The sequence below is a fragment of the Vipera ursinii genome (genome assembly GCF_947247035.1).
Source record: "Vipera ursinii genome assembly, chromosome: 2".
Taxonomy (NCBI): Eukaryota; Metazoa; Chordata; class Lepidosauria; order Squamata; family Viperidae; genus Vipera; species Vipera ursinii.
In genome coordinates, this window is record NC_139513.1 from 151456954 (window position 1) to 151480636 (window position 23683).

The 23683-nt window shown below is 43.8% G+C and overlaps 1 protein-coding gene across 9 annotated transcripts; it reads right to left on the bottom strand.

Moving 5' to 3' along the window:
- Positions 1-5064: 5064 nt before the first annotated feature.
- CDK4 (cyclin dependent kinase 4) lies at positions 5065-22746 on the bottom strand. 9 transcript variants are annotated; one of them, XM_083356172.1, is made up of 9 exons: positions 22128-22350; positions 21618-21797; positions 19312-19561; positions 16710-16845; positions 16420-16587; positions 15571-15680; positions 7665-7715; positions 6788-6923; positions 5065-5956 (listed from the first exon to the last, which is right to left on the bottom strand). In XM_083356172.1, exons 3-9 carry the CDS (start codon positions 19527-19529, stop codon positions 5864-5866), a joined length of 912 nt encoding a protein of 303 aa, XP_083212298.1. In that variant the 5' UTR covers positions 19530-19561; positions 21618-21797; positions 22128-22350; the 3' UTR covers positions 5065-5863. The 9 variants fall into 9 exon arrangements, with proteins under 9 accessions (XP_083212298.1, XP_083212297.1, XP_083212299.1 ...); XM_083356171.1 differs by having other exon boundaries at positions 21627-21797; positions 22128-22349; XM_083356173.1 differs by lacking the exon at positions 22128-22350 and adding an exon at positions 22007-22048 and having other exon boundaries at positions 21627-21797.
- Between the last annotated feature and the right edge of the window lie 937 nt (positions 22747-23683).

Here is a 23683-nt window from a genome sequence, read left to right on the forward strand (position 1 = left end):
GGCCTGTAATTCTGCAAGCTTCCTAGGATAAGAGCGTGTTTCTGCTATAAAAGATCTTACAATGGTCACCATTACGTGCGAGGGCAGACATTTTTAAGCAGGAACTGGATACCATTTTTAGCAGCCTTTACACACTGGGCAAGGTGCTGGCAGTCTACCTAGCTGCGTTACTCACAGGAACTGATTGAAGCAATTCAACATGCACTTTATATAAGGTGGCAAGTGAAAACTGGATTGTAGCCATGGTTTTCTTATCCTGTTTACCTCAGAGGAAGGGCTAGATAGATGCCACCATGCATTAAACACATAAAATGGAGTTTGCAGGCTATTTCTTTCAATCCACCTTTTTTGGCCTTGCAGTGATGGTTGATGGAGAGGGTGAGGGAAAAACCTATCAGAAAAGAGCAATTTTGATGTATTCAGAGCTGCCTACAGCTTTAGGATCTACATACATTTTCCATCATGTACACATGGAACTGCTCCTGTTGTGACAGGCAATTTAAATAAATTCATTTCTGTCAAATGCAGACCTTTAGCGTTTTTCTTTAGTACTTGCTACTTTACTAGCTGGGGGATAGGAATGGCAGCAGCATTAGCAAGGTTAGGTGGCGATACATTCCGGTAAAGCAAAATTTGCTCTAAGGCAGGGGTGTCAAAACCTGCAATGTCACGTGATGTGTCGTGACGTATCACAACTTTTTTCCCATTGCCGGCAATGGGGTGGGCGCGGTTTTGGTATGACACATTCGGCCCGCGGGCCGGCAGCTTGACACCCCTGCTCTAAGCTATACCATCCTCGTTGTTGTGCTACAAATAAAAAAACAGCCTTCTGACAGAAGTCGACTGCTCTACTAAAAACTGAAATCTTTTAATGTTAGAGCTTTTGAAAATTCAACCCTACTTCACTGTTCCTCCTAGTAAGGAGTAGCGGCATCCCCCTTTGACTTAGAGCTAATAAAGAGGCCGACCAAGAATTAACCCATGGCACTGAAGGGCAGGTGGCTTCCCTGTGATCTATCAGGAGCCAATAGATTGGCCTTACTAACTCAAACCTTGGATTCCTACAACCCAGCATTCTTATTTTGTCAGGCAATGGTGAGGGGTCCTCTAGGAACGTAGAAGCCAAGTAGGAAGACACCATGGCTTTAAGCTTATTTTTCACCCTAATTATCAAACACCGGGATGTATTACAAACATGTGATTGATCCTAAAAGGAGATTGTGGTTTCTAACCAGGAGAAAAGGTCTCTTTTTACTTTACAGTAGCCCTCGAATTACAACAGTTCGTTTAGTGACAGTTCAAAGTTACAACGGCACTGAAAAAAGTGAGTTATGACCATTTTTCACATGCCTGTTGTGGCATCCCGGGGTCATGTGATCACCTTTTGTGATCTTTTGACAAGCGAAGTCAATAGGGAAGCCAGATTCACTTAACAACCCTTGTTACTAATTTAACTCCAAACTTAACAATTGTGGCAAGCAAGGTCACTGGGGCAAAACGCAACAAATGTCTTGCTTAGCAATAGAAATTTTGGGCTCAGTTGTGGTCATAAAAGATTACCTGTACTTTATTACACGCTGCCTATCTCACTGTGTAAGTGACCGAGTGGCTGCCAAGAAAAACGATTAAAATCCTTACCAAAATTAAAAGGCAGAGGGAATATTTTCAAACTACCAACCATTCCCAGGGCTACATACCACTATTGGGTGCCCATGTCAGCAATGCCAGATTTTATTGCTCTTCTAGAAGACCAGACGAGGGGGGGCCAACTTCACCTCTTAGGGGGGCAAGATATTCCATGGGGCAGGGCAGTGGGAAAAAGGCTTTTCCTAAACTCCAGGAGTCAAAATTCTTTAGCTGATAGGGTCTGTGACATGCCCTTCCTTCTGGACTGGGTGAGACGGGTCATTGTAATTGGGTCAAGACAGTTCCTCAGATAACCTGGCTCCATGCCATAACAGTCCTACCCAACTCTCTTGAATTGGACCCAGCATCCAATGCAGCTCACACAGCAGATGTGTTACACACACAGCCCTTAGAGCAGAGTTCCCCAACCTTTCCGGCTTCACAGGTCGTGGAGGGGGATCATTCTGCATGAGCTCAGCTCCATTTGCATGAGCAAATAGAGCACACACGTGCTTGCCTGCTGGTTGCGCAAGTGGGAATGTGAGTGCTTGCCCCCACTTCCGCAGCCTGGTTCCGAATGGCTAAAGGCCTGGTAGTGGGCCTCGGCCTGAGGTGGGTGGGTGGGATACCTCTCCTGGACCTATAAGTGTCCATAATGCCTGCACTGCTACATTCTGAGCCAGCTGCAGCTTCCACATACTTTACAATGGTAGCACAGTGAAGAGTATTGTAGTGGTTCACATGGGGGATGACCACGGAATGAGTGAGATATCCCGGAGAAGGGACAACTGGTGTACAACACGAAGTTCAACACAGGCCCTCCTAGCCATGTTTGCTACCTGCTCCTTGAGTAGCAGTCATGAGTCTTGGAGGACCCTCACATTATGCACTGGGACCAGCTGAGCCAGTTCAGTCCCATCCAGGATCAAAAGATGATAAAGTCCCTGATACAGAAGAACTCCACAGCTACTCTGTCTTCCCAGGGTGTAGTCGAAACCTGTTGTTCTTCATTCAGGCCTCCAAGGCACCACAAAAGAATACCCGTGGCATCCCCTAGTAATCAGGGGTAGGCAACTTTGGCTCTTTTATGACTCGTGGACTTCAACTCCCAGAATTCCTAAGCCAGCCATGCTGAGGGAAAAGGGAGAGGTTTCCAAGCTGAGACATGCTGGCTTACCGGTCATACCTGTATAGTCTATATTTAAGAACTTGAGAAGAGGTAGAAAAAGCCGGATTTTTGAATTTCTTCAATTTTGGCTCTCTAGATATGTGGAACAAAAATTCCCATGATCCTCAGCTTTCATGGCTTCCTCTAGAGCAGGGGTAGGCAACCTTGGCTCTTTTATGACTCATGGACTTCAACTCCCAGAATTCCTGAGCCAGCATGGCTCAGCTTGGAAACCTCTCCCTTTCCCCTCAGCATGGCTGGCTCAGGAATTCTGGGAGTTGAAGTCCACGAGTCATAAAAGAGCCAAGGTTGCCTAACCGTGGCCTAATTCATGTACAATTGAGCATCATTCAGCTGCTTATGATACCTCATCCTCTGGTGATGGGTAACCTCACCCACTGGTTTCATGTAGATGTTAGAAAGGAGCCAAGACAGCACACATCAAGACAAGAATAGCAACCGAAAATGAGAGCAGGTTCATCTATGATGCTTAAAATATACTTTGGCTTTGCTTCTGCATTTCCTTACTGAAGAAAAGCTCAGTGATAGCCATGCTATCGATTGTATATTTCTTTTATCAAAATAGCAACATATAGATGGTGTCTTGAGCTACATAAATGGAAGTAAACTTCAATCTATAAGGCACATACAATAGCTGCCCGAGCATACATTATGTACCAGAATCATGTATGTTTCAAAGTATACATATGAATTACTGTCATTTCTGAATACAGCAAAATCAATTATGAAGCACAGATCTTTGAACAGAATACATAAGATATGCCCCTGAATTTATTACAATGCAATAATCATGCAGTTTGCTTGATCTTGGATACATCACAACTACTATTAACTTAGAAATAGCTTTGATTTGTAAAAGAAAAAAAAGCAGCCAAATCTCTCCTGTTTGTCTCTTCAGTTTTGAGTACACACAAATCAAGAAGTATATTTTTATGAGGAACTCCTCTAAAAAAAATATTTCGGGTTGGAGAAATAGTTGATTAGTACATCAGCAGGGAAGAGACAGAACCCTATTCAAATGAAGCAGTTACAGCTTAGTCCAAAATTTAGCTAAAACAAGGAAAACTGGAGGAATGTATTAGCAAAAAAAGATGGTTTTTAATGGTAAGCGTGATCATTCTCACAGCATGGTGAACATAAACCAAGCTCCTAGTTGAGTTTTAAATTAAACATGAATGGCTTAGATTCCAGGTTGGTTGTGATGTGGCATTTCTATCAAGATTTTTTTTTCTTAAAATAGTCACTCCCTTCTCCCCAAGAAATAGCAAAATGCACTAAACATTGTTTGAATTGGCTATCCGTCCCATGCAGCCAGACTCCAGCTTATCTTGGCAAAACCGGAACACACAAAAAGCAGTTTGTTGAAGTTACCTGGAACTCGACGTATGAGCTCCCACATAAACAATTTCCTTCAAATACCCACTTCCATCAGCGAAAGCAAATTATTTAGAACAAAGGCATATTTTTGCAAGTAAAAATGTAAACAAAGTGCCTTTTACTTGGCTAAATCATACATTCATGAAGCATTGGCAACAGTTCTTTGGGGTTTCACATCAAGATTCCTCAGGCCCTTTCTTAGAAGTCCTTTCAAAGCTTTAAGAGTTGAATTAGGGGATTTATTTATTTTTTTTAAAGAAAGAGGTGCACCTCACCATGGCTATCTTCCCTGTCCCAACAGGAGAGAGTTGGCTTTTCACCCTTTTCCAAGGTATTAAGGCAAATCTGTATGTTGACAAGAGCTTCTACCACATCTAACATACTTCCTAAAGGAGTTTGCTAGATTTGGTGGAATTACATCAAGTTCGTAAGACCAATAGCGAAAGGGCAAAGTAGCCCTCAAGAAGAAAGGAAGATGTGAAAAGAAAAAAAAGAGAACTATGTAATAGAAAGTAAAATATGTAATGAAAGGGAGAAGGGAAGAGGGAAGAGAAAAGAAAAGGGGGAAGGGAAGGGAAGGGCCCTAAGCAAAGCTCAAGAATGTTCCAGAGAGGCTATTGCAGAGTCAGATTGTCAGGAACCTCATGAACAGATCAGGCAAGGGGCAGGACTTACAATAGGAAGATTCTGAAAAATCAGTACACAGTGTAGAACACACATCGTAAAGCACCAGATTTCCAATTTGAAAAGCAAAACGTTTGGCAATATCACTTTCTGTTCCTGAAAGCCCTTGGGGGTGTAGATGAATCAACACTTGAGCAACCCAACCCAGATGATAACCATTCACCAAACTAATCACAACACAAGACAACTTCAGGTGACAAGAAAAGGGAAAGACCAAACTATACTTGCCTGGACCTCGCCCTTATCCTTTATTGAAATGTTACCATTTTTAGAAGCCTTTAAAAATGTTTCACATTAATATCTGGAATCAAACAGACAGAGAATCTCTCTCATCTGAATGTATTCCCCATGCCGAGATAGCCAACAGCGTAGGTCTGTCCTGACCAGTGTCTTGGCAATTAAAAAAAGAAGAAAAAAAAAGAATTGTGAAGACTTATACAAAAATAATCTTCTGCTCCCATTTTTGTGGAGCTCTGCAACATGCTAAGGCAAGGCTTTAGTGTCGAACGGTTAGCCAGAGGAATGTGATAAGGCAGCAGTATTATTACGTGTAAACTGTTACAAAATTTTTATTAGAGGAAAAAGGGGCTATCCAAGAGAGACCTTTGGCAAAGAACCCATAGACAGATGACCGAGATGCCTCAAACTGGGCTGTCCCAAATACAACGGACCTCCAAGAATGTCAATGGAGATCAACCCAGGAATACAGAATGCACACTGCACAGTGACAGAGAGATGCCACTACAAAGTCCTAACATTTTCAGGGTGGGAAAGGATTTCCGTGGTGCATTTCCTGCAACGTGGCCCTTTCTTGTTTTCATGCATGTTGTCAAAAGCTTCGTCCTTCCCACCCCTTCAATCCTAGCACAGCCAGGACAGCTTGGGGAGTAGTCTGAGTGTATCCACTTGATGGGGTTCAGGTTATGCGCCTATTCACAAAGTCTTTTGTACAGTCTCTTCCCCCGTGCTTAGGGACTCGCTGGGGTGCTACCCTTCACCTGCGTTCTTGTCCTGAAAGTACTGATGATGCAATGCTTGGAAGGCAGATATACGCTTCAGTGGATTGAATGTCAGCATTTCCTAGAGAGGCACAGAAAAGGAAAGCGATTATATAAAGCTCATAAAAACAGATGTGCACGTACCTGTGTTTCCCCCAAAATAAGACTGGGTCTTATATTATTTTTTTGCTCCAAACGACACATTAGGGCTTATTTTCAGGTTAGGGCTTATATTTTGGGGAAATTCGGTACTAAATGTGTCCGTCTGGCTGAGGATCTTAACGTGAGGCTTATTTTGGGGATGGTGCTTATATTACGAGCATCCTGTAAATCATCCAAGGGCTTTATTTGCCAGTTGGGTCTTATTTTCGGGGAAACACAGTCTATCCAGCATTACAGTTGTGTTCCGAATCTCTCCCGAGCAAGACTCACGAGGGAGGATCTGAAGGCAGGCAAACCAAGAACTTCAGCAGTTCTCGGTATCTATAGCCTAGATTCTCTGGTCTGCCTCTTAAAACTTGAAATCAGGGCTTACTCTGAAAGCACCGCCTCACGCTATTCTATGATTAATGTTGAATTCACACAGTACATTATTCAGACGCCAGCTGTAATTGTCACCAGCAGCATGACTGGATGAAAATTAAGTCGCTCCTGGTTATCTAATACTGAGTCACCAACTCTCACTGCCTCTTCGCTGCCGAAGACAAATGCCAAGAAGACGGGTGCAAAGAACCGATGACTTGGTGATTACTCATGTAAGCTACCTAGATAGGAAATCTCTCCTTTGCTCCCTGTTTCCACCTTCAGAATAATACCAAGCCTCGGGCTCTCAATGATCATTCAATTCCCAATTCTCAACTCCAAATTTTTGCTCTCGTTTGTGTTGTAATTAGTCTGGTATCTTGGAACGTACCAACAGCAGCTGAACTCCCAGGACCTCAATTTCTGGCACAAAGTTCTCCACCGGCTGTGGAGAGCGAGCAGCGAAGGCACAGCGTGGTAGAGAAACATCCAAAGGCCAATCTTCCTCTGAAGGGAGACCGATCAGGCTGAAGGAAAGAAGGTGGGGTGGAGAACATGAGCTAGATCCAACTCAGATTGGTTTCAAGGCAATGGGGGCGAGCCTGTTAATGCACTGCAACTCCAAAGGTTTCCCAGCCACAGCACCAATCTTCAAATTACATGACTGAATGGTTTCTCATCTTGTAATTGTTGTTCTAATTCAGGGTTTCCGAGAGCTTGTAAGTGTAGGACAAGATTAACCCCTCCTAAATAATACTTCCCCTGACTAGTATGAGGGTCATGCACTCCAACTGAAATCAAGCACAACTAACCATTAAACATCAACAATAAAATGGATGAGTTCGCATAGATTCTCACCATCTTTTTAGCACATGAACTGGAAATCTGTGTTCCCCAGATATTGTTCAACTACAATTCCCAGCATCCTCCACGAGAGGTTGTGCCCTTTGAATGTTACAATCCAGCAATGTCCCTGCTTTTAACTCTCAACAAAAGCCAATGGCCAAAGCCCCGTTACTTGTGGCCATTTGCTCAATTACAAAGATCAACAAAATTAAGACCTTGCAGCTATAATGAGGCCCTTCCGCTTTCCCTGGCTCACAAAACCCAACTCACAAATCTTTGTTCTGCATCCTTATGTAGAGCAAAATCAGTCATGCTACCTCAAGTCATGCTGAGCAAAACCAAGGCTCTAAATAAGAAACCACCTCTTTGTGATAATTTACTGACCCGCAACTTTTGGCATATTATAAGAAGTTAAGACTCACTCAAAAATCTTGCCCAGTTGGTCAGCTTCTGATTTGCCACAGAAGAGAGGTCTAGAAAGAAGACAAAGGGAAATGGTGATCATGGCAATGGATGACGCTCACAAATTCTGTTCTCTCTTAAACCCCAGGGCTGCTCTTTTCTCATTCTCTCCGATATCAAAGCACTCAGGTCAAACATGGGGCTTGGTTAAGGTTGTATTATTCAGGGGGAATAGGAGGAGTCCATCACAGGGTTAACTATTCCAGGGCAGCTGTGATTCAATACACTGAGCTGAGAAGAGTAATAATTAGAAAGGCTTAACAGAGCCTTAACAGAGACAGGCTTTGAATTATCTGAAGATAATGTAGGAGTCAAGCCAGACAACTGGAATTAGTAAGCAATGGCAATTGGGGAAGGCCTGGCCACAGATGGGAGATGAGTGTACCTATTGATGGAGCTTATAGACAAGGATACATTATGCAGGAAATCCCAATTCTTCATCAGATTGCCCAAACTAGTATTTACAATTCATCAGTATCCAAGGTTCCAAGAAACACTGCAAGCTTCATGAATCACAGTAACACCTTTTTGCCAAATTTCTAGTTCTTGGCCAATGAAATGTTGAGTTTTAAGAAATGTATAAAAGATCTAGGAAAACACTTCACGAATCATTAGATGTTACCTCCTCTCTCAAATGAAAACAGTAGCTTTAGACAGCTCTTGTATAAGGTGCAATACCCCTTAAATAGGCTGCTACAAAGCTATATTCATAATCAATGGAATCGGTGCCTTTAATTAAAAAGACAGATGACTGACAACTGTAACTAGGTTCAGAGCTAATACCGGATTGACTGCAGTATCTAAAGACCACACAGCTTAGAAAGAAAATAAGAGAACAATGCAAAAAAGATGCTGTACTGAAAAAAAGCTTGAAAGAAACTGATAAATCCTAGACAGGGTGTGTCCAATCAGCAGCCTGCAGGTCACAGGCAGCCTTGGACAGCTAGCAATGTGATCCAACAGGATCATACACCTTTAACATTATACGATATATATATATATATATATATATATATATATATATATATATATATATATATATATATATACACACACACACACACACACACACACACACACCTTTTCGTTTTAGGCCTCCACCACGGTGTGCAAAAAAAAATAGGTTCAATCAATCAATTTCAACTTCTCGGGGGGAAAAAGAGATCTCACAAAGTTGGAATTGATTGATTGAACTTTTCGGTCCCACCCAGTCTGCTGTTACCACCGCAGCCACGCCCACCCAGTGGGCCACGCCCACTCGGCACCCAATGATACATAAGTGGGTTTTGGGTTGCAGTTTGGGCACTCGGTCTCTAAAAGGTTCGCCATCACTGTTATATACTTTATACGTAGCCTGAGACAATTTCTCTTCACTCAGTGTGGCCGAGGCAAACCAAAAGGTTGGACATCCATGTCCTAGACCAGTGATTCTCAACCTTTCCTTTACCAAGGACCCCCTTTAAATACCTTCTGTGGCCATGAATCATGGCCACAAACCTCCGAGACCGTAACATTTCTTCAAGCCTTCGCAGACCCCGTGATGACATTGTAGGCCCCCTCCCAGGGGTCTGTGGACCACAGTTTGAGAACCACTGTCCTAGATCATCCAATCGCCAGAATTTATGCTAAGCACCTGACATTCTATGTAGAAAAGGGAAGTTTGGACATTCAGCATGGCTGGCCAAAGCCACCAAGCACAATTGGCTTTCACGGATAAGCCCCATGCCACGTTCCCTTCCTCTCCTACAACTGCATGCCAGGGGACCAGTTAAGAAAGAGCTCTTGAAGAAAACCTCTCAAAGCTGGTGAGCACCTCTCTCTTTTTTTGCATCCACCTTCTATTATGCTACTCCCTCTGCTGGCTATGAGCAGGTAGAACAGCTGAACATTGCTGAGATGCTGACAAAAGAAGCAATTAAAGACTCCGAAGGACAGGCTACTCCGGTATAATATGCAACAGGAGGGCCAGCCACTGTACTATGCACAACGTGTTTACGGGCACGTTTAGTAAATCTACAGCAGCAAGAATTGGGAGATCAAAAGAAGTGAAAGCCCTAAAGGAAAAGTTACGGGAAAATAAAGAAGAGATTGAGAAATGTAAGTGATCCCCGTTACTGCAGCCATGGAAAGCTGTCAAAACAGAAAATCGGCAGATGCAAACACAATTACATGTTTGCAAAAACAGGAAAATCAAACATCAGCAAAAACGGAGGTAAATTTAGTCCGGCAGTCCAAAATTTAAACTTGAAAAAAGGTTTGAGCTACTCGGTATGGGGATATGCCAACCATAGAGGTAATGAAAGAAGAATGGATTAGAAAAGATTACAAAGTTACATGTATGGGAACAGGAAGTTCTCAACTGCTGTCCCTGATGGGCCCCTTTATATACTGAACCCCAACAGCATTCATAACAATGCTATACTCGAAGCAACACATTCGGAGGACACTAGCAGAATTATAGCTGCTCCGTTGTTCATTATAAATACTTTAATGGAATGATGAGCCAATTTGAATCGCTAAGGCCCTAAGGTATAAAACCAGGAGACGCCGAGTTTTAATCTTGCTTTAGGCATGAAAGCCAGCCGGGTGACTTTGGGCCAGTCATTCTCTCTCTGGCCAGCCCACTTCACAGGGTTGTTGTTGTGGAGAAAATAGGAGGAGGAAAGAGGATTAGGTAAGTTGCCACCCTGGCTAATTTATAAAAAATAATAAAGGTGAGAGGTAGATAGGTAAGTAGGCAGGTAGGTATATAGAAGGATGAGATAGATAGATAGATAGATAGAGAGAGAGAGAGAGAGAGAGAGAGAGAGAGAGAGAGAGAGATAGGCAGTCAAGTACGCAGACAGACAGACTGCACTGCACAAGGAAAAGTAAAATTAATTCTCAACATGAACTTCTACCAGTAACGATGAAGAAATGTACCGCAGTCATTTATTTCCCTGCCAACTTATTTGAATAATCAATATAGCCAATATTTTGCAGAGATCATTCTGGAAGGGTCTTAAGCTAAAGATACTTCCCAAATGACCAGGACTGACCATTTGACACCAAAAACAGGTTTTTTACACTCAGGTAAGGGTGCCTCAATCTTCAGATAGTTCAGATTTGAAACTCACTACATCCTTGGTATGAAAGTAACAGTCAAGAAAATAATATATTAGAAAATAAATGCATTAAATATAAATTCTATCATGACAGAAGTACCCAACTGCCTTTTGAGCAGATATAAAATATGATTCTCTTTCTTGATTTAGTAGAGCAAGAACTGATGGAAAGTGGGCACTGAATAAACTAAACCCAAACCTTAAAAAGAGCACAATTGCTAAATAACACAAGATCAGGCAACACTACTCTGTGGCCAATCAGAGAAAACATTGTGGATGTAATGTTTCTAGTTCTGCTGGAAATTACATGGACCTCGACAGATTCATCATATCAACAATAAAAGGCTATACAGGTAATCCCTGGGTTACAACTACTCGTTCAGTGACTGTTTAAAGTTACAATGTCAACATCCACCTGCCCAGCAACACAAGTCTCATCTACCTACCCGCCTGCTTGTAAGCTGTCTAAGGCGGAAGTCCCCAACCTTGGCCATTTTATGACTTGTGGACATGCTGACTGAGGATTTCTGGGAGTTGAAGTCCACAAATCGTAAAGTGGGCAAGGTTGGACACCCCTAGTCTAAGGCAACACTTGTTGTGCCGGGTACTTGAAAATTCCTGCAAGAATTTCCCATTGACATTACTTTTTGGAAGCCAGAAAGAAGGAAGTCACAAATCATTATCAATGAGATACTCATTTAACGTCACACAATTCTCACTTAACAGTAAACCAGGATTAACATCGCTAAGCGATGTAGACACGTCATGCTTTATGACCATAATAATGCTTAGTAACCAAAATTCAGATCCCAATAACCATCACTGAGGAATATCTGTAAGTATACATGCTTACTGATTATAGTTTCTGACAATGAAAAGTATTCAAAATATAAATGCTGAATAGATTTCATTTTCAGTTGGGTATAAGAAAACAAATGTCCTGCTTTTCTAAGAATGAGGATAGTGCCTCCTCCTCTGGAGAAGTAGACTTATGAAAGAGAAATGTATTTTGAATTTGCTTGATCTAGTTATTCTTTGGAAAATTATGTTAGTATGATCACTTTAGATTGCCAGAAAAAAGTGTCTTTCCATTTTCTTTATAATGAAGTTTCAATCAAAAACAAATCATAACCAATGAGAAACTAGAAAATGATTTATATTATGTATTTATATTGGAATGGACTTAAATCAGAAAGAAACACTGGAATCCTTCTGTAAAAGTATGATTTAGTTAACTATTATTTACATAAAATTATGTATGTCTCTTTCACATCCACCCCACATCCCAGAGGGTGGGAACCTATACAATATTTCCATATCCCTTTGTCTAGACCAGGGGTAGGCAGTCGTGGCTCTTTTATGACTCGTGGACTTCAACTCCCAGAATTCCTGAGCCAGCATGGCTCAGCTTGGAAACCTCTCCCTTTCCCCTCAGCATTGCTGGCTCAGGAATTCTGGGAGTTGAAGTCCACGAGTCATAAAAGAGCCAAGGTTGCCTACCCCTGGTTTAGTTCAAAGTATAGTTTGTGTTTAATCCTTGCAAGCTGCCTAAAATCAACACTGGATATTTATTTATTCGTTCAATTTCAATTACCCATCTCAGTAAATGACTCTGGGTGGCTTACAATTCAGTATATATGCCGTGTTTCCCCAAAAATAAGACCAGGATTTATATATTTTGGGGACCAAAAGACCCATTAGGGCTTATTTTCGGGCAATCTCTTATTTTGCAGCAGCCCGCCCACTCCATCCCATCTGGTTGCAACAGGGCAGGATAATCCAAATCCCATCTTGTTGCTTGTGGCCGCAACAAGGCAGGAGAGTGCACGTCGAACGGTGCCACCACCATGAAGGGAGGTGAGGCAGGTGGGGGAGGCCCCGCAGCACTCTGCCTGTTCCCCGTTCGCCGCCTGTATTGTATGGTTTCAGTGGCAGCAGCTCTGGAGGCCGATGGTAGGCTCTCTGCATCATCCTTGGGCTGCCAGTTTCGGCCACTGCCCCCCCTTTGCGGCTCTGCCTACACAGCCATGGGGAGAGTTGGTAGCTGGAGTTACGGCAGCAAGGTCTTCAGAGTGCCCCGCAGCCAGCCCTGGTATAACTCTCCCATGGCTGTGTGGGCAGAACCACAAAGGGGAGCAGTGGCCGAAACTGCCAGCCCACGGACAATGCAGAGAGCCTACCACCAGAGCTGCCATCATTGAAACCATACAATACAAGCGGCGAATGAGGAGCAAGCAGCATGAGGTGGTGCTGCAGTACCCAAGTGGCAGGCGGTGAACGGGGAGCAGGCAGAGTGACGCAGAGATGCAGGGAAGTTATCTGCGGGGTGGGGCCAGCGGGGACCAAAGAAAGCCCCTCCAGCTTTTACGATCTGTGAACTTCAACTCTGAGGATTCTTGAGCCAGCATGGGAGTTGAAGTTTTACAGATCGTAAAAGGGCCATAGTTCCCCACCCCTGAGGTATACCATTAAGATTTATATCAACATGCAACAGAAATACTTTCAGTTTTGCATTTGGGTTATGTTTTAGTGTAATTTTTAAAAATTATGTAGGAATAATAAAGAACAATATTACACAAGAAAAAAAGCTTACGAAGGAACAAAAACAGACAGGACCAATGTTTACAGACTTTTAGTTCTTGAAAAGGACCAAGTAATATACTGACACAGAATATGCATACTGAAAAGTGGGGGAGGGGAAGCCCTGCACCATTTACTTCCTGATTTAGTATCTCTGTTCTGTCAGGTTATATTCTCTTGATTCTGACAGGAACAGAAGATTCTAACAGCTTCCTAAAAAGCCAATATATGATGGCATAAAGACCATCCTGTGAATCCACAAACTGAATAGTGAAATAACTTCATTGTATTGTTTGCATGTTAAGAATAGCATAAGAAGTACAGTTTCGCCAAAAGAGGCCCACACTGTATATTATCTATTTACTAACATGTGGAAACTGCCAGAAAGACAGCTATTTTGGTAACAATGCTTTCCGAAATGCCTCAGAATAAGGCAGGGGGCTGCTCACATGTGGTAAAAGAGATACATTTGTTGAATTTTAAGAGCATAAAAATTGGGCTATATGACATTTGGAGGTGCATTTTTCTAAGTCTCAGGAATGGACTAGTATTATATCGTGTCTATATTTTATATTTATACTTCGGAGAGATGCTGTCTGAAAGTAAAGGAGAATATCCTAAGTGTAGAATTTTGGACATCTGCTGTGTTTTACAAAATACACCCCCCCACCTCAATAAAAACCCTTAGCATCCAAAGATGTAAATAATACCGTCTGTTGCAAAATCAGCTAAGAACTTTTTTAGTTTAAGTGGCAGTGAACTGAAGATTGTTGGATGAAATCCAGTAATGAACTATTCATGTGGTACGTGCCTCAAAGGAAGCCTGTCTGTTGGCTACACTCTTGAATCTGCCAGAAGAAATTTATGGGAGGAAATTATATAACTAGTGAGAAATACACTCCCAAGTTATGTATACCTGATTGAGCAATCCTGGTTTGGAAAAAATGGTCAAAATAATCAGGTCCCGTTGGATTCCGGAGCAAACCTGCACACTTAAATATCACAACCTATAGAAATAATGGCCAGGCATTTTTTTTTCTCTTACGCAAATGAAGACAGCAGTACTTTAACTCACTTAACAATGAGGGGGGGGGGAGAAACTGGCGGAACCCTGCTTAATTAAAATGGTGGTTTTTTTTTTTTGAAAAGCTGAATTGTTTTCTCCTCCCTCCAACCAGAATGTTTTTAACCTCCACAGTGCAAGGCAGTGAAGTGATTAAGCTGTGAATCTGTGTGACTTGTGATTTTTTTTTCTTTTTGGTTAACTAATACTCAAACTTCAGTTACATGCAAGAGGATTTCAAAACAGCACATGGTGCATTTAGTCTTGGTAAGTCTCCCTAATCCTATCTTCTGTTGAAAGGGGAGCCTAAGGAGAACAAGGGGAGGTCACTGGCTCCTCCCTATCAATCCTTAGCCTGAAAGATAAGCAAGACAGAATTCTGGCAGGCCAAGCCTTAATCTATTGTTTCCCAGCTGTGCTGCCGGCTGTGGTCACGTGCTGGCAAAAAGTATATTCACCAACACTGATCTGACACAAGGACAGCAAAGGAGGCAGAACAGCAAAGGAGGCAGACCCCGAGTCTCCTTTGAAGACAGAACATGCCTGGGTCAACCCTTGCCTTGCTGCCCGCTTCTTTTCCAGCCATTCTTTATTATCCCCTCTGTATCAATCCTTCCCTCTTATTTCAAATTACCCTAAGGCTGTGGAAGAAAAAAAAAAGGAAGCGAAGCATTTAACCTCCGCAAATGCCAACCCCCATCAAAGGCTTACACAAGCACACACAGAAAACTCATTCCCACCCAGACTCAGTACGGTAAACGTCTATAATGGTATTCGGAGGAAACTCCCATCTCATGAAATATTTTTTAGAAATAGAAAACGTTAAGACTCAAAACTGGGCAGAAGGGGGGGGGGGGGCTGCATGAAAGTTAAGACTATTGCAGGTATTATGGGGACCTACACAATTGCTCCGGAAAGTTAAGCCTATTGCAGGCATTATGGGGACCTACACAATTGCTCCGGAAAGTTAAGCCTATTGCAGGCATTATGGGGACCTACACAATTGCTCCAAAACAATCTGAAATCAGCTAACTGAAGCTCTGCCACAATCCCAATGATTTGTTTTCCCAACTGGAAGGAGAAAATCCTCCTTCCTCTTCCTTTCCCTCAACCGCTTACTTCCTTCGGAACATCTCTGCAAAGATACATCCCACACTCCACAAGTCCACGGGAGTAGCATAAGTTGACTGGAGCAGCACTTCTGGAGCACGATACCAAAGGGTGACCACCTGGATGAGAGGAGAATACAAGAAAGCATGAAGATGGGAGAAAAGCCACAGAGGGGAGACTCAAGCTCCATGCTGGAGATGAGGCTAAGTTCCATAAGAAACATTCTGATGCTTTCTATTATTTCCCGGGCTCCCATCCGTCACAATTCCTCCTCAGTCTGAACTACCCATTTTCCCATTCCTATCAAGACATCCGAGCATCTAGTTTTGTTTGGAAATAATATTGTCAATATTGAATGTAGATCTGCAGCTACCTATTAGGGGCACAGGGCTACTCTCCATTACACCCACCAAGACCACACAGGTTATGAAATACCCCTTCTCCACTGTCAACAGTAAAAAGAAGCAACAGAGTAATCCCTTCCTATTAGCTGCAAAGATCTCTAGAGGTAGAAATAGCTACCTGCTATTCTCCAGGTGTTATAACCCAGCAGCCCCCAAGCTTTTGGGCACCAGGGATCAGTTCTGCGGAGGGCAGTTTTTCTGGGTCCCGGAAGTGTGTGGTTTTGCATGCACAGAAGGGCCTTTGTTCTCTTGCACAGCCTGGTTCCTGGTGGTCTGCAGCCCAGGAGTTTGGGACCCCTGTTGCAACATAACAGTCTGGGATTCTAGTAGGTGGAAGTCTATAACATTGGGATAGAATGAGCTGGTTTACTCCTGTCTTCATGAAGGTCCCAACTTAGCTGTGCTAGTGAGAACAGGCCTTGTTTCTTTCTCATAAGATCTGGACAGCGCTCACCAATGGTGTCAGGGCCATCTGGCAGCTGTAGATACGGGCCAGTCCAAAGTCAGCCAGCTTGACTTGACCAGAGCTGGTCACCAGGATATTCTCTGGCTTAAGGTCACGATGAACAATGCAATTCGAATGTAAGAAATCCAAGCCGCTCAAGAATTGACGCATCATGTCCTGGAGGTGAGAGGTAGAAGAACACGTGACATCAACAGCTCTGCTTAGGAGTCCTTGTATTCTTACCAATCTGGAGGTCAGCCCAGAATAGAGTACTGGACGTCAATCTAAGTTTGATTTACCTTTATTACTTCTGAGGGTAAGCCAGGAGGTGGTGTTTTTTCCAAATAGGCTTTCAGATCCTGATCTACATGCTCAAAGACCAGAGTCACTTTGGTTTCTCGTTCAGTCCGTGTAGTTGTGCAAACATCCATTAGTCTAAAGAGGAACGAAGGAAGAGACACTCAGCAAATGTTCCACTACTGCCAAGAAAGATGGAGACTGGTAAAATTAAGAGAACATCTTAAATCAAAAGGATTCTTGAATAGAATTTCTCTGATCCTGAATTATGTCCAGGCACATCTAATGTCCTGAATAATGAGACAGGCTGGAAACCTCACAGCTTGCAAGAAATAATACAGATCTCTACATAATAGATTTAATCTATCGAGCTCTTAAGAGTCCAGGCCATCTGCCCCATACGCTTTTTTCTTTGTCTCACTAGCCTACCAAGATACTTCTATTCCAGTCTCAAGATCCTCCTATTAAAAAAATGCATTGATATACCCCTTCCCCCAATCTCTTCACTCCCATCCCATGTTTATCTCCTATTCTGACTCTCAGTTCACCCAGTTTCTGCTGTGAGTCATCCTTAAGACAAACACTGACCATGTTGTAAATTATCAATAGAGCCAAGGCCTCCTCTCTGCCTTTGTCAACACAAAAGAGAGCCAAGTAGAAAAAAAAGTCTCTGAGCCCCCCCAGATTCTCCTACACCCAATTTCAGATCTTATTTGCTAAGGGTGATCCTTTATAATCAGCAGTCTTCTCTAATCTGGCTCTCCATATACATTAGATCTGCATTAGATGATGACCAGTCTCCTGTTGCCCAGACACTGCACTGTAAAGGCGATGCTGCATCTTTCGGTGAAAGGTGAAAGATCTAACCAAGTTATAGCCCCTGCCCTTAATTGGCCTGCTCCACACAACAAAGGCAGATGAAAGTGCCCACTGTTGTTGGAGCGTGGGCCTGGAAGAAAGAAAGGAGGCGACCAAATAAGTCAAGAACTATAATCGGAGACCAATTATTCTAAAATAGCTCTGACAAATTTAGATCACCCGCTGTACACAAAGTCAGATAGTTTCACTTTAGGCTCAGTCTGATTCAGTGATCCAATTAACATGGCTTGTAAATCATGGTTGAAAGTTTAGCATAATTTATAAACCCAGGGAAATTGTGGTTTATTCAATTGACAAGCCATGCCTTAGTTGGCTACCCTCCAAACTCCCATATTCCTAGTGCTATCTACTGCATATACCTGAAGAGGGCTACTACCGTCTCCACAAGTAGTTATGGCAATTATCAATATGCTCAGTCCTCTTTCAGACTGTGATTATCCTAACCGAGCTAGGAAATGCAGCAGCATTGTGCTCTAGATAGACAGCTAAAAGGCCAACCCATACTTATCACACTATCGGCTTAGTCACACATAGATTTTCCTTCCAGTGTTTCTTAGATTGTGTGATCCCACTCTTCAAATCAGCTTTCCCCAACCAGGAACATTTTTTTCTGTGTACAAAGGCCACACTGAGCAAAGACTGTTAAAGCGGTAGTTCCACCTGTTCCAGTCCAATCTAGGCCACCAGTTTCCAGATCTAATCCAAGTCACTTAAAAGAGGCACTGAATGTAGAAAAATGCTCTAACTGAAGACAGCCCCATTTCCCAATTCTCAAACATTACAAACTAAACTCAAGCAGGAATAAGGCAGACTGCTGAATAAATTCAAAGCACTGAATCCCTCACGTACTCCTTCTATTCAGCCCTTGATGTGAACCAAGTCTGGTCCTGTTTTTATCTCAACTCTATAATCACAACACAGGTGGAACAAAAAGCCCATTGAAGAAAAGCTTTCCGGTGAATTAAACTTTGTTTAGAAAATCAGTTCAGAGTCTGCGTAGAGATAATGGTTTCCGGTCCCCTTGTATTAATTTACTTAAACGATGATTGAGTTAACATAAACTTCTGTTCTTTTGCATACATGGAAGCATTAACTGAACTGTCCAGAGACTGGGCTTTATGACTATATTATTCCATTTAAGCCCAATTACACACACACACACATACACACACACACTGTATGTGTTCATATATATGTTGATTTGATGGCACATTGTATATGAGGATTACTTATCCTCAGATGAAATCGACAAAGGCTTATACCACAGTAATATATTTGCACTATTTGTATTTGCAAAATAACTACTATTATCTCTGCAAAAACACAGAATGTGCAATTTGAGCCATAAGGTAAAGGTTCCCCCGCACATGCGTGCTAGTCGTTTCCGACTCTAGGGGCCGTTGCTCATCTCCGTTTCAAAGCTGAAGAGCCAGCGCTTGTCCGAGGACGTCTCTGTGGTCATGTGGACGGCATGACTAGATGCCAAAGGTGCATGGAACGCTGTTACCTTCCCACCGTAGTGGTCCCTATTTTTCTACTTGCCTTTTTACGTGCTTTCGAACTGCTAGATTGGCAGAAGCTGGGACGAGTAACAGGCGCTCATATCTTTACACAATTAACTCTCAAAAGGCTGCAGTTCCAGGTTCCCAGTCCTGCACCAACTGCAAATCTATCAACCCTTAAACCCCACCCTGGAAGGCTTGTAGTTACAGATGAGGCCCTCACCTCACAATGTTGGGGTGGTCAAGGTGCTCCAAACGTTTCAGCAGGGCCACCTCTCGGACGGTTGACAGAGGGAGTCCATTCTCACTGTTCTGCACTCGTACATTCTTGAGAGCCACAAATTTGCCACTCTGCAAGTCCCGGGCCTTGAAGACGGTGCCATAAGCTCCAATACCAATTTCAGCCACAGGCTCATATTGTTCTTGCACGCCCATGGCCATCCTGGCAATCCCTTGCTGGAGTCACTGAAGTTCTAAAAATGCAAGGAAGAAGAGAAAGACCGCATTTACTCTTACCTCTTCTTATACCAAACTCCTTGAGTACCCCAAGGCCAATCATTTCGTTTTTTAAACAAAGCAGTTTATTATCCCTCTTTACGTCAGTGTGTGGCCTTCAACTCTCAAGAATTCTGAGCTGGCTGGGAAATTCTGTGAGTCGATGTCCACACATCTTAAAAGTTGCTGAGGTCGACACACACTGCCCAAAATTCCACAGCACCTCCATTCCTTTCTGCCCTGGGCAGTTTCTTTCTGCACTTCACTAGACCAGGGGTAGGCAACCTCGGCTCTTTTATGACTCGTGGACTTCAACTCCCAGAATTCCTGAGCCAGCTGGCTTAGGAATTCTGGGAGTTGAAGTCCACGAGTCATAAAAGAGCTGAGGTTGCCTACCCCTGCACTAGACTATACCCCTCCAAGGGAGCATCCTGATTATTCTGATAACGAAATGGATTTGGAACTCTTTCCATCTGCATTCGAGTGGGTAGTGGATCTGTTTCAGCCGACAGTGCTAGCAGGTTTAGATATAACAAGATGTAAATAATTTGTGATGCTTTTAATATTGAAGCAGGAAGAGGGAATTTCAGCAGGTGCTGTTTTGCTCAATCTTGCATGAAAATTGGCACCTTGGGGGATACCCCCTTCTAACAGCACTGCTAGGGATATCAATCAATAGAAGGAGGAAGACATAACTCGAAAGCCTGAGAGCGCTTATTAGGCTTCCCACATAGGCCCAGATGATTCACAGATACTCACCCATTCAGTCCTTTTATTTGCAGTGGCATGACTGGGGTGTATTCCATTAAATAAGATTACTATTTTGACCGACCCAAGTTGCCATAACTGTGTACTTTTCCACATGCTCACTTGGCAACAGGGGAGAAACAAACCAAAAATCCTAAACTTTATCTACACATCTTCAATAAAGTGGCTACACAGATACTAAGTGAACACCAACAGAGCAGTAACAACTTTCTGTATATACCCAGAACTATATAGTACACGTACAGATTGCACTCAACAACTATTCCGAAAGGTTAAAGCAGGCATATAAGCTTAGCTAGGCTTCCCCGATTCCCCCTTGTCCTCCACACAGATCCTGAGTAGGCACATTAAAGCTGTCTAAAAAAAACAGCCGCTGTATCATAATTATAATCATAATTGGAGGAGGTCACATTCTATGAATGGGGTAAAAAGAGATCAATTACACAGGGCCGATTTCAAGGCACTGCATCATATGGAACTTGCTCAATTTTTAGACAGATCGGTCCTCCTTTATCGCAGGCAGGTAGTAATACAATAAAATCACGCTTACTTTTATCTTTCAAGCAGCCCATTTGCTAGCCAGTATCGACCACTTGCTTTGCCCAAACTCTCCACGGCCATTTATTTCTCTGGGCCACAGATGGCGTTTTTTGTGTTTTTTTTTAAACTCTTATCGCAAACAATCTCCACGTGGCCCCGAACAGCCCTAGAAACACTTTTTCCCACAGCCACAGCAAAAGCTGCTCAGCAGCCAACGAGGCCCGACATATTTCAGCGTCCTTAAAGGAAGAAAGGGGATGGGGGCGGGGAAGGGCTTCTCGGGGTTTTCAAACAATTAAAACACGCCGCCCGGTTACGGGGCCGGCGGCTCAGAGCCCGCGGGGAAACGTGGAAAAAAAAAACTCAGGTCGTCGGAATGCAAACTCTTGCGAATTAAAAGCTAAGCCCCGCCTCCTTCTCCTCCTCCTCCTCCCCACCACCACCACCAGCGCTTTGCTCTTGTGCAGGGGTCTTCAAACTTGGCCCTTTTATGACTCGTGGACTTCAACTCCCAGAATTCCTCAGCCAGCAAAGCTGGCTGAGGAATTCTGGGAGTTGAAGTCCACGAGTCATAAAAGGGCCAAGTTTGAAGACCCCTGCTCTCGTGCATTTCCTACAGTTACGCTGTTGCGCTCCGGACTCCGGGCGAGAACAGTTACATTTCAAACAACGCCCTTATTTTATCCCTCGCCTCCCATCCCCGCGTTGTAGCCTCCCGATTCCTACCTAACTCACCCCGAACCAAAGCCGAGGGGGGGGGGGGGCGGGGGCTAGGCTTCCAACATCGCCAAGCCGCTTCCTCTACCGCCTTCCTCCTTTCGCAGCCGCCTTCCAGCACAGAGACGGATCGGAGAAGGGGGAGAAGCGTCCTCCCCGGAGGAGCCTCATTCGCCGGGCAGTACGAAACTGCAAGACGTGATTAAAAAAAAAAAAAAAAACCAACAAACCAGTGTTTGCAAACATTTTTTTTAAAAAAAAAAAACAAAACCCCCCAAAACCCACCACCCTCTTCACCCACCCACCCCCTCCCTCCCTCCCTCCCTCGGCGATCCAAAGACCTCGCTCGCTTCCCGCCGTCCCCAACGATGCCCCCCTCCCTCTCCCCTCTGACTCACTGCCGGCGCCAAAGCTGCTTTGGCGGGATTAAGGCATTCCCCGCTCTTGCGAGCCACGCGGAAGAAGCTTCCCCTCCCTCCCTCCCTCCCTCCGTTGGGAAGAAGCAGGGCCCGAACTCACCCCGGCGAGGAGCCGCGACGGGGGCTGCTCCGGCTCAGCGGCGTTCAAAGTAGCAGGCTGGGTGGGTGGGTGGGTGGGTGGGGAGGAAGGCGGGGTTGGAAGACCCGGCGAAAACCAGAGAGGCGCTACAGCCAGAGTGGCTACCAGAAGGAAGTGGGGTCTCCATAGTTACCAGTCTAAGCTTAGCCTCCCCTCCCCCCCCTCTCTCCTTCAGAGGTATATGTGTGGGGGAGGGGGAGGGAGGGAGGGAAAGGCGCTTACTTCCTCTTTGCTGCGGAGATGCTGGAAGGGGCCAGGTGTCTTCCTCCTCTGTTTAAAGGACAAAATGTTGCCATGCACGTATTTGCAGGGAGAGAATGAAAGCGTGTGTGAGAGAGAAAGAGCTCACGTTGGCCTTGGACAGCTTTTAACCCTCAAGGGACGTCAGGGCTCCAGTGCCTTTATTTATTTATTTATTTATTTATTTATTTATTTATTTATTTATTTATTTATTTATTTATTTATTTATTAATTATTTTCTATACCGCCCTTCTCCCGAAGGACTCAGGGCGGTGTACAGGGCAATAAAAATACAATAAAAATACAATATACAAAAGTTAAAAATAAAATCAAATAAACTAGCCCAGGGGTCGGCAACCTTGGCTCTTTTATGACTCGCGGACTTCAACTCCCAGAATTCCCGAGCCAGCATAGCTGGCTCGGGAATTCTGGGAGTTGAAGTCCGCGAGTCATAAAAGAGCCAAGGTTGCCGACCCCTGAACTAGCCCATTACAATAAATAATTAAAAAATTACTAAATAAAATACCCCAAACCCATTAGACCAGGCCGGCTTGTTCAAATAGGTAAGTTTTCATTGACTTTAAGCGCGAGTTACATACAGCAAAGGCAGACTTTCTTAACTCCTACGGGCCCACGCTTGCCATTTTTCTTTTTCTTTTTTTTTTGCTCTTTTTTTTTTTTGCTCCAATCTGAGATTTGGATTTCATCTTTGGTGCTTCTTCCCCCACCCCTCCCACCCCACCCCCGGTCCGTGTTTCCAGGCGTGTGGAAATCATGGGATCTGAAATCCAGCACACATTCAGAGGGGGCCAGAAGTGAGCCGATGTAAAATACAAGTAGTCCTCAACTTGCAACCACGATGGAGCCCAACGTTTATGTTGTTGCTAAGTGAGACGTTTACGTTTACGTTTACGTTTAATTTATATACCGCCCTTCTCCCTGGGGACTCAGGGCGGTTCACAGGGCATATAAATAAAAATACAATACTATACAAAAGTTAAAACAAAGATTAAATCAGTGCCCAATTAAAAAACAATAATGCAATCTAAAATGACAATTTAAAACCAAGCTCCCCCATCAGGCCAGACCGGCCAATTCAAACAAATGGGTCTTCAGACCACGACGGAAAGTTCGGAGGTCCGATGCCGTCCGGAGCTCCACCGGCAGTTGGTTCCACAAAGCCGGGGCACCCACAGAGAAGGCTCTCCCCCTGGGGGCCGCCAGTCGGCATTCCCTGACCGGAGGCACCCTGAGGAGGCCCTCTCTGTGGGAACGCA

Excerpts from the sequence above, each read along its gene's own strand:
- CDK4 (XM_083356176.1), bottom strand. The coding sequence starts at position 19,529 with ATGGCCATGGGCGTGCAAGAACAATATGAGCCTGTGGCTGAAATTGGT. Across the intron at positions 15,681-16,419 it reads AGATGGCCCTGACACCATTG|GTGGTCACCCTTTGGTATCG; the intron begins GTGAGCGCTGTC and ends CCTCTCATCCAG. Across the intron at positions 7,716-15,570 it reads GCAGAGATGTTCCGAAGGAA|ACCTCTCTTCTGTGGCAAAT; the intron begins GTAAGCGGTTGA and ends TCTTCTTTCTAG.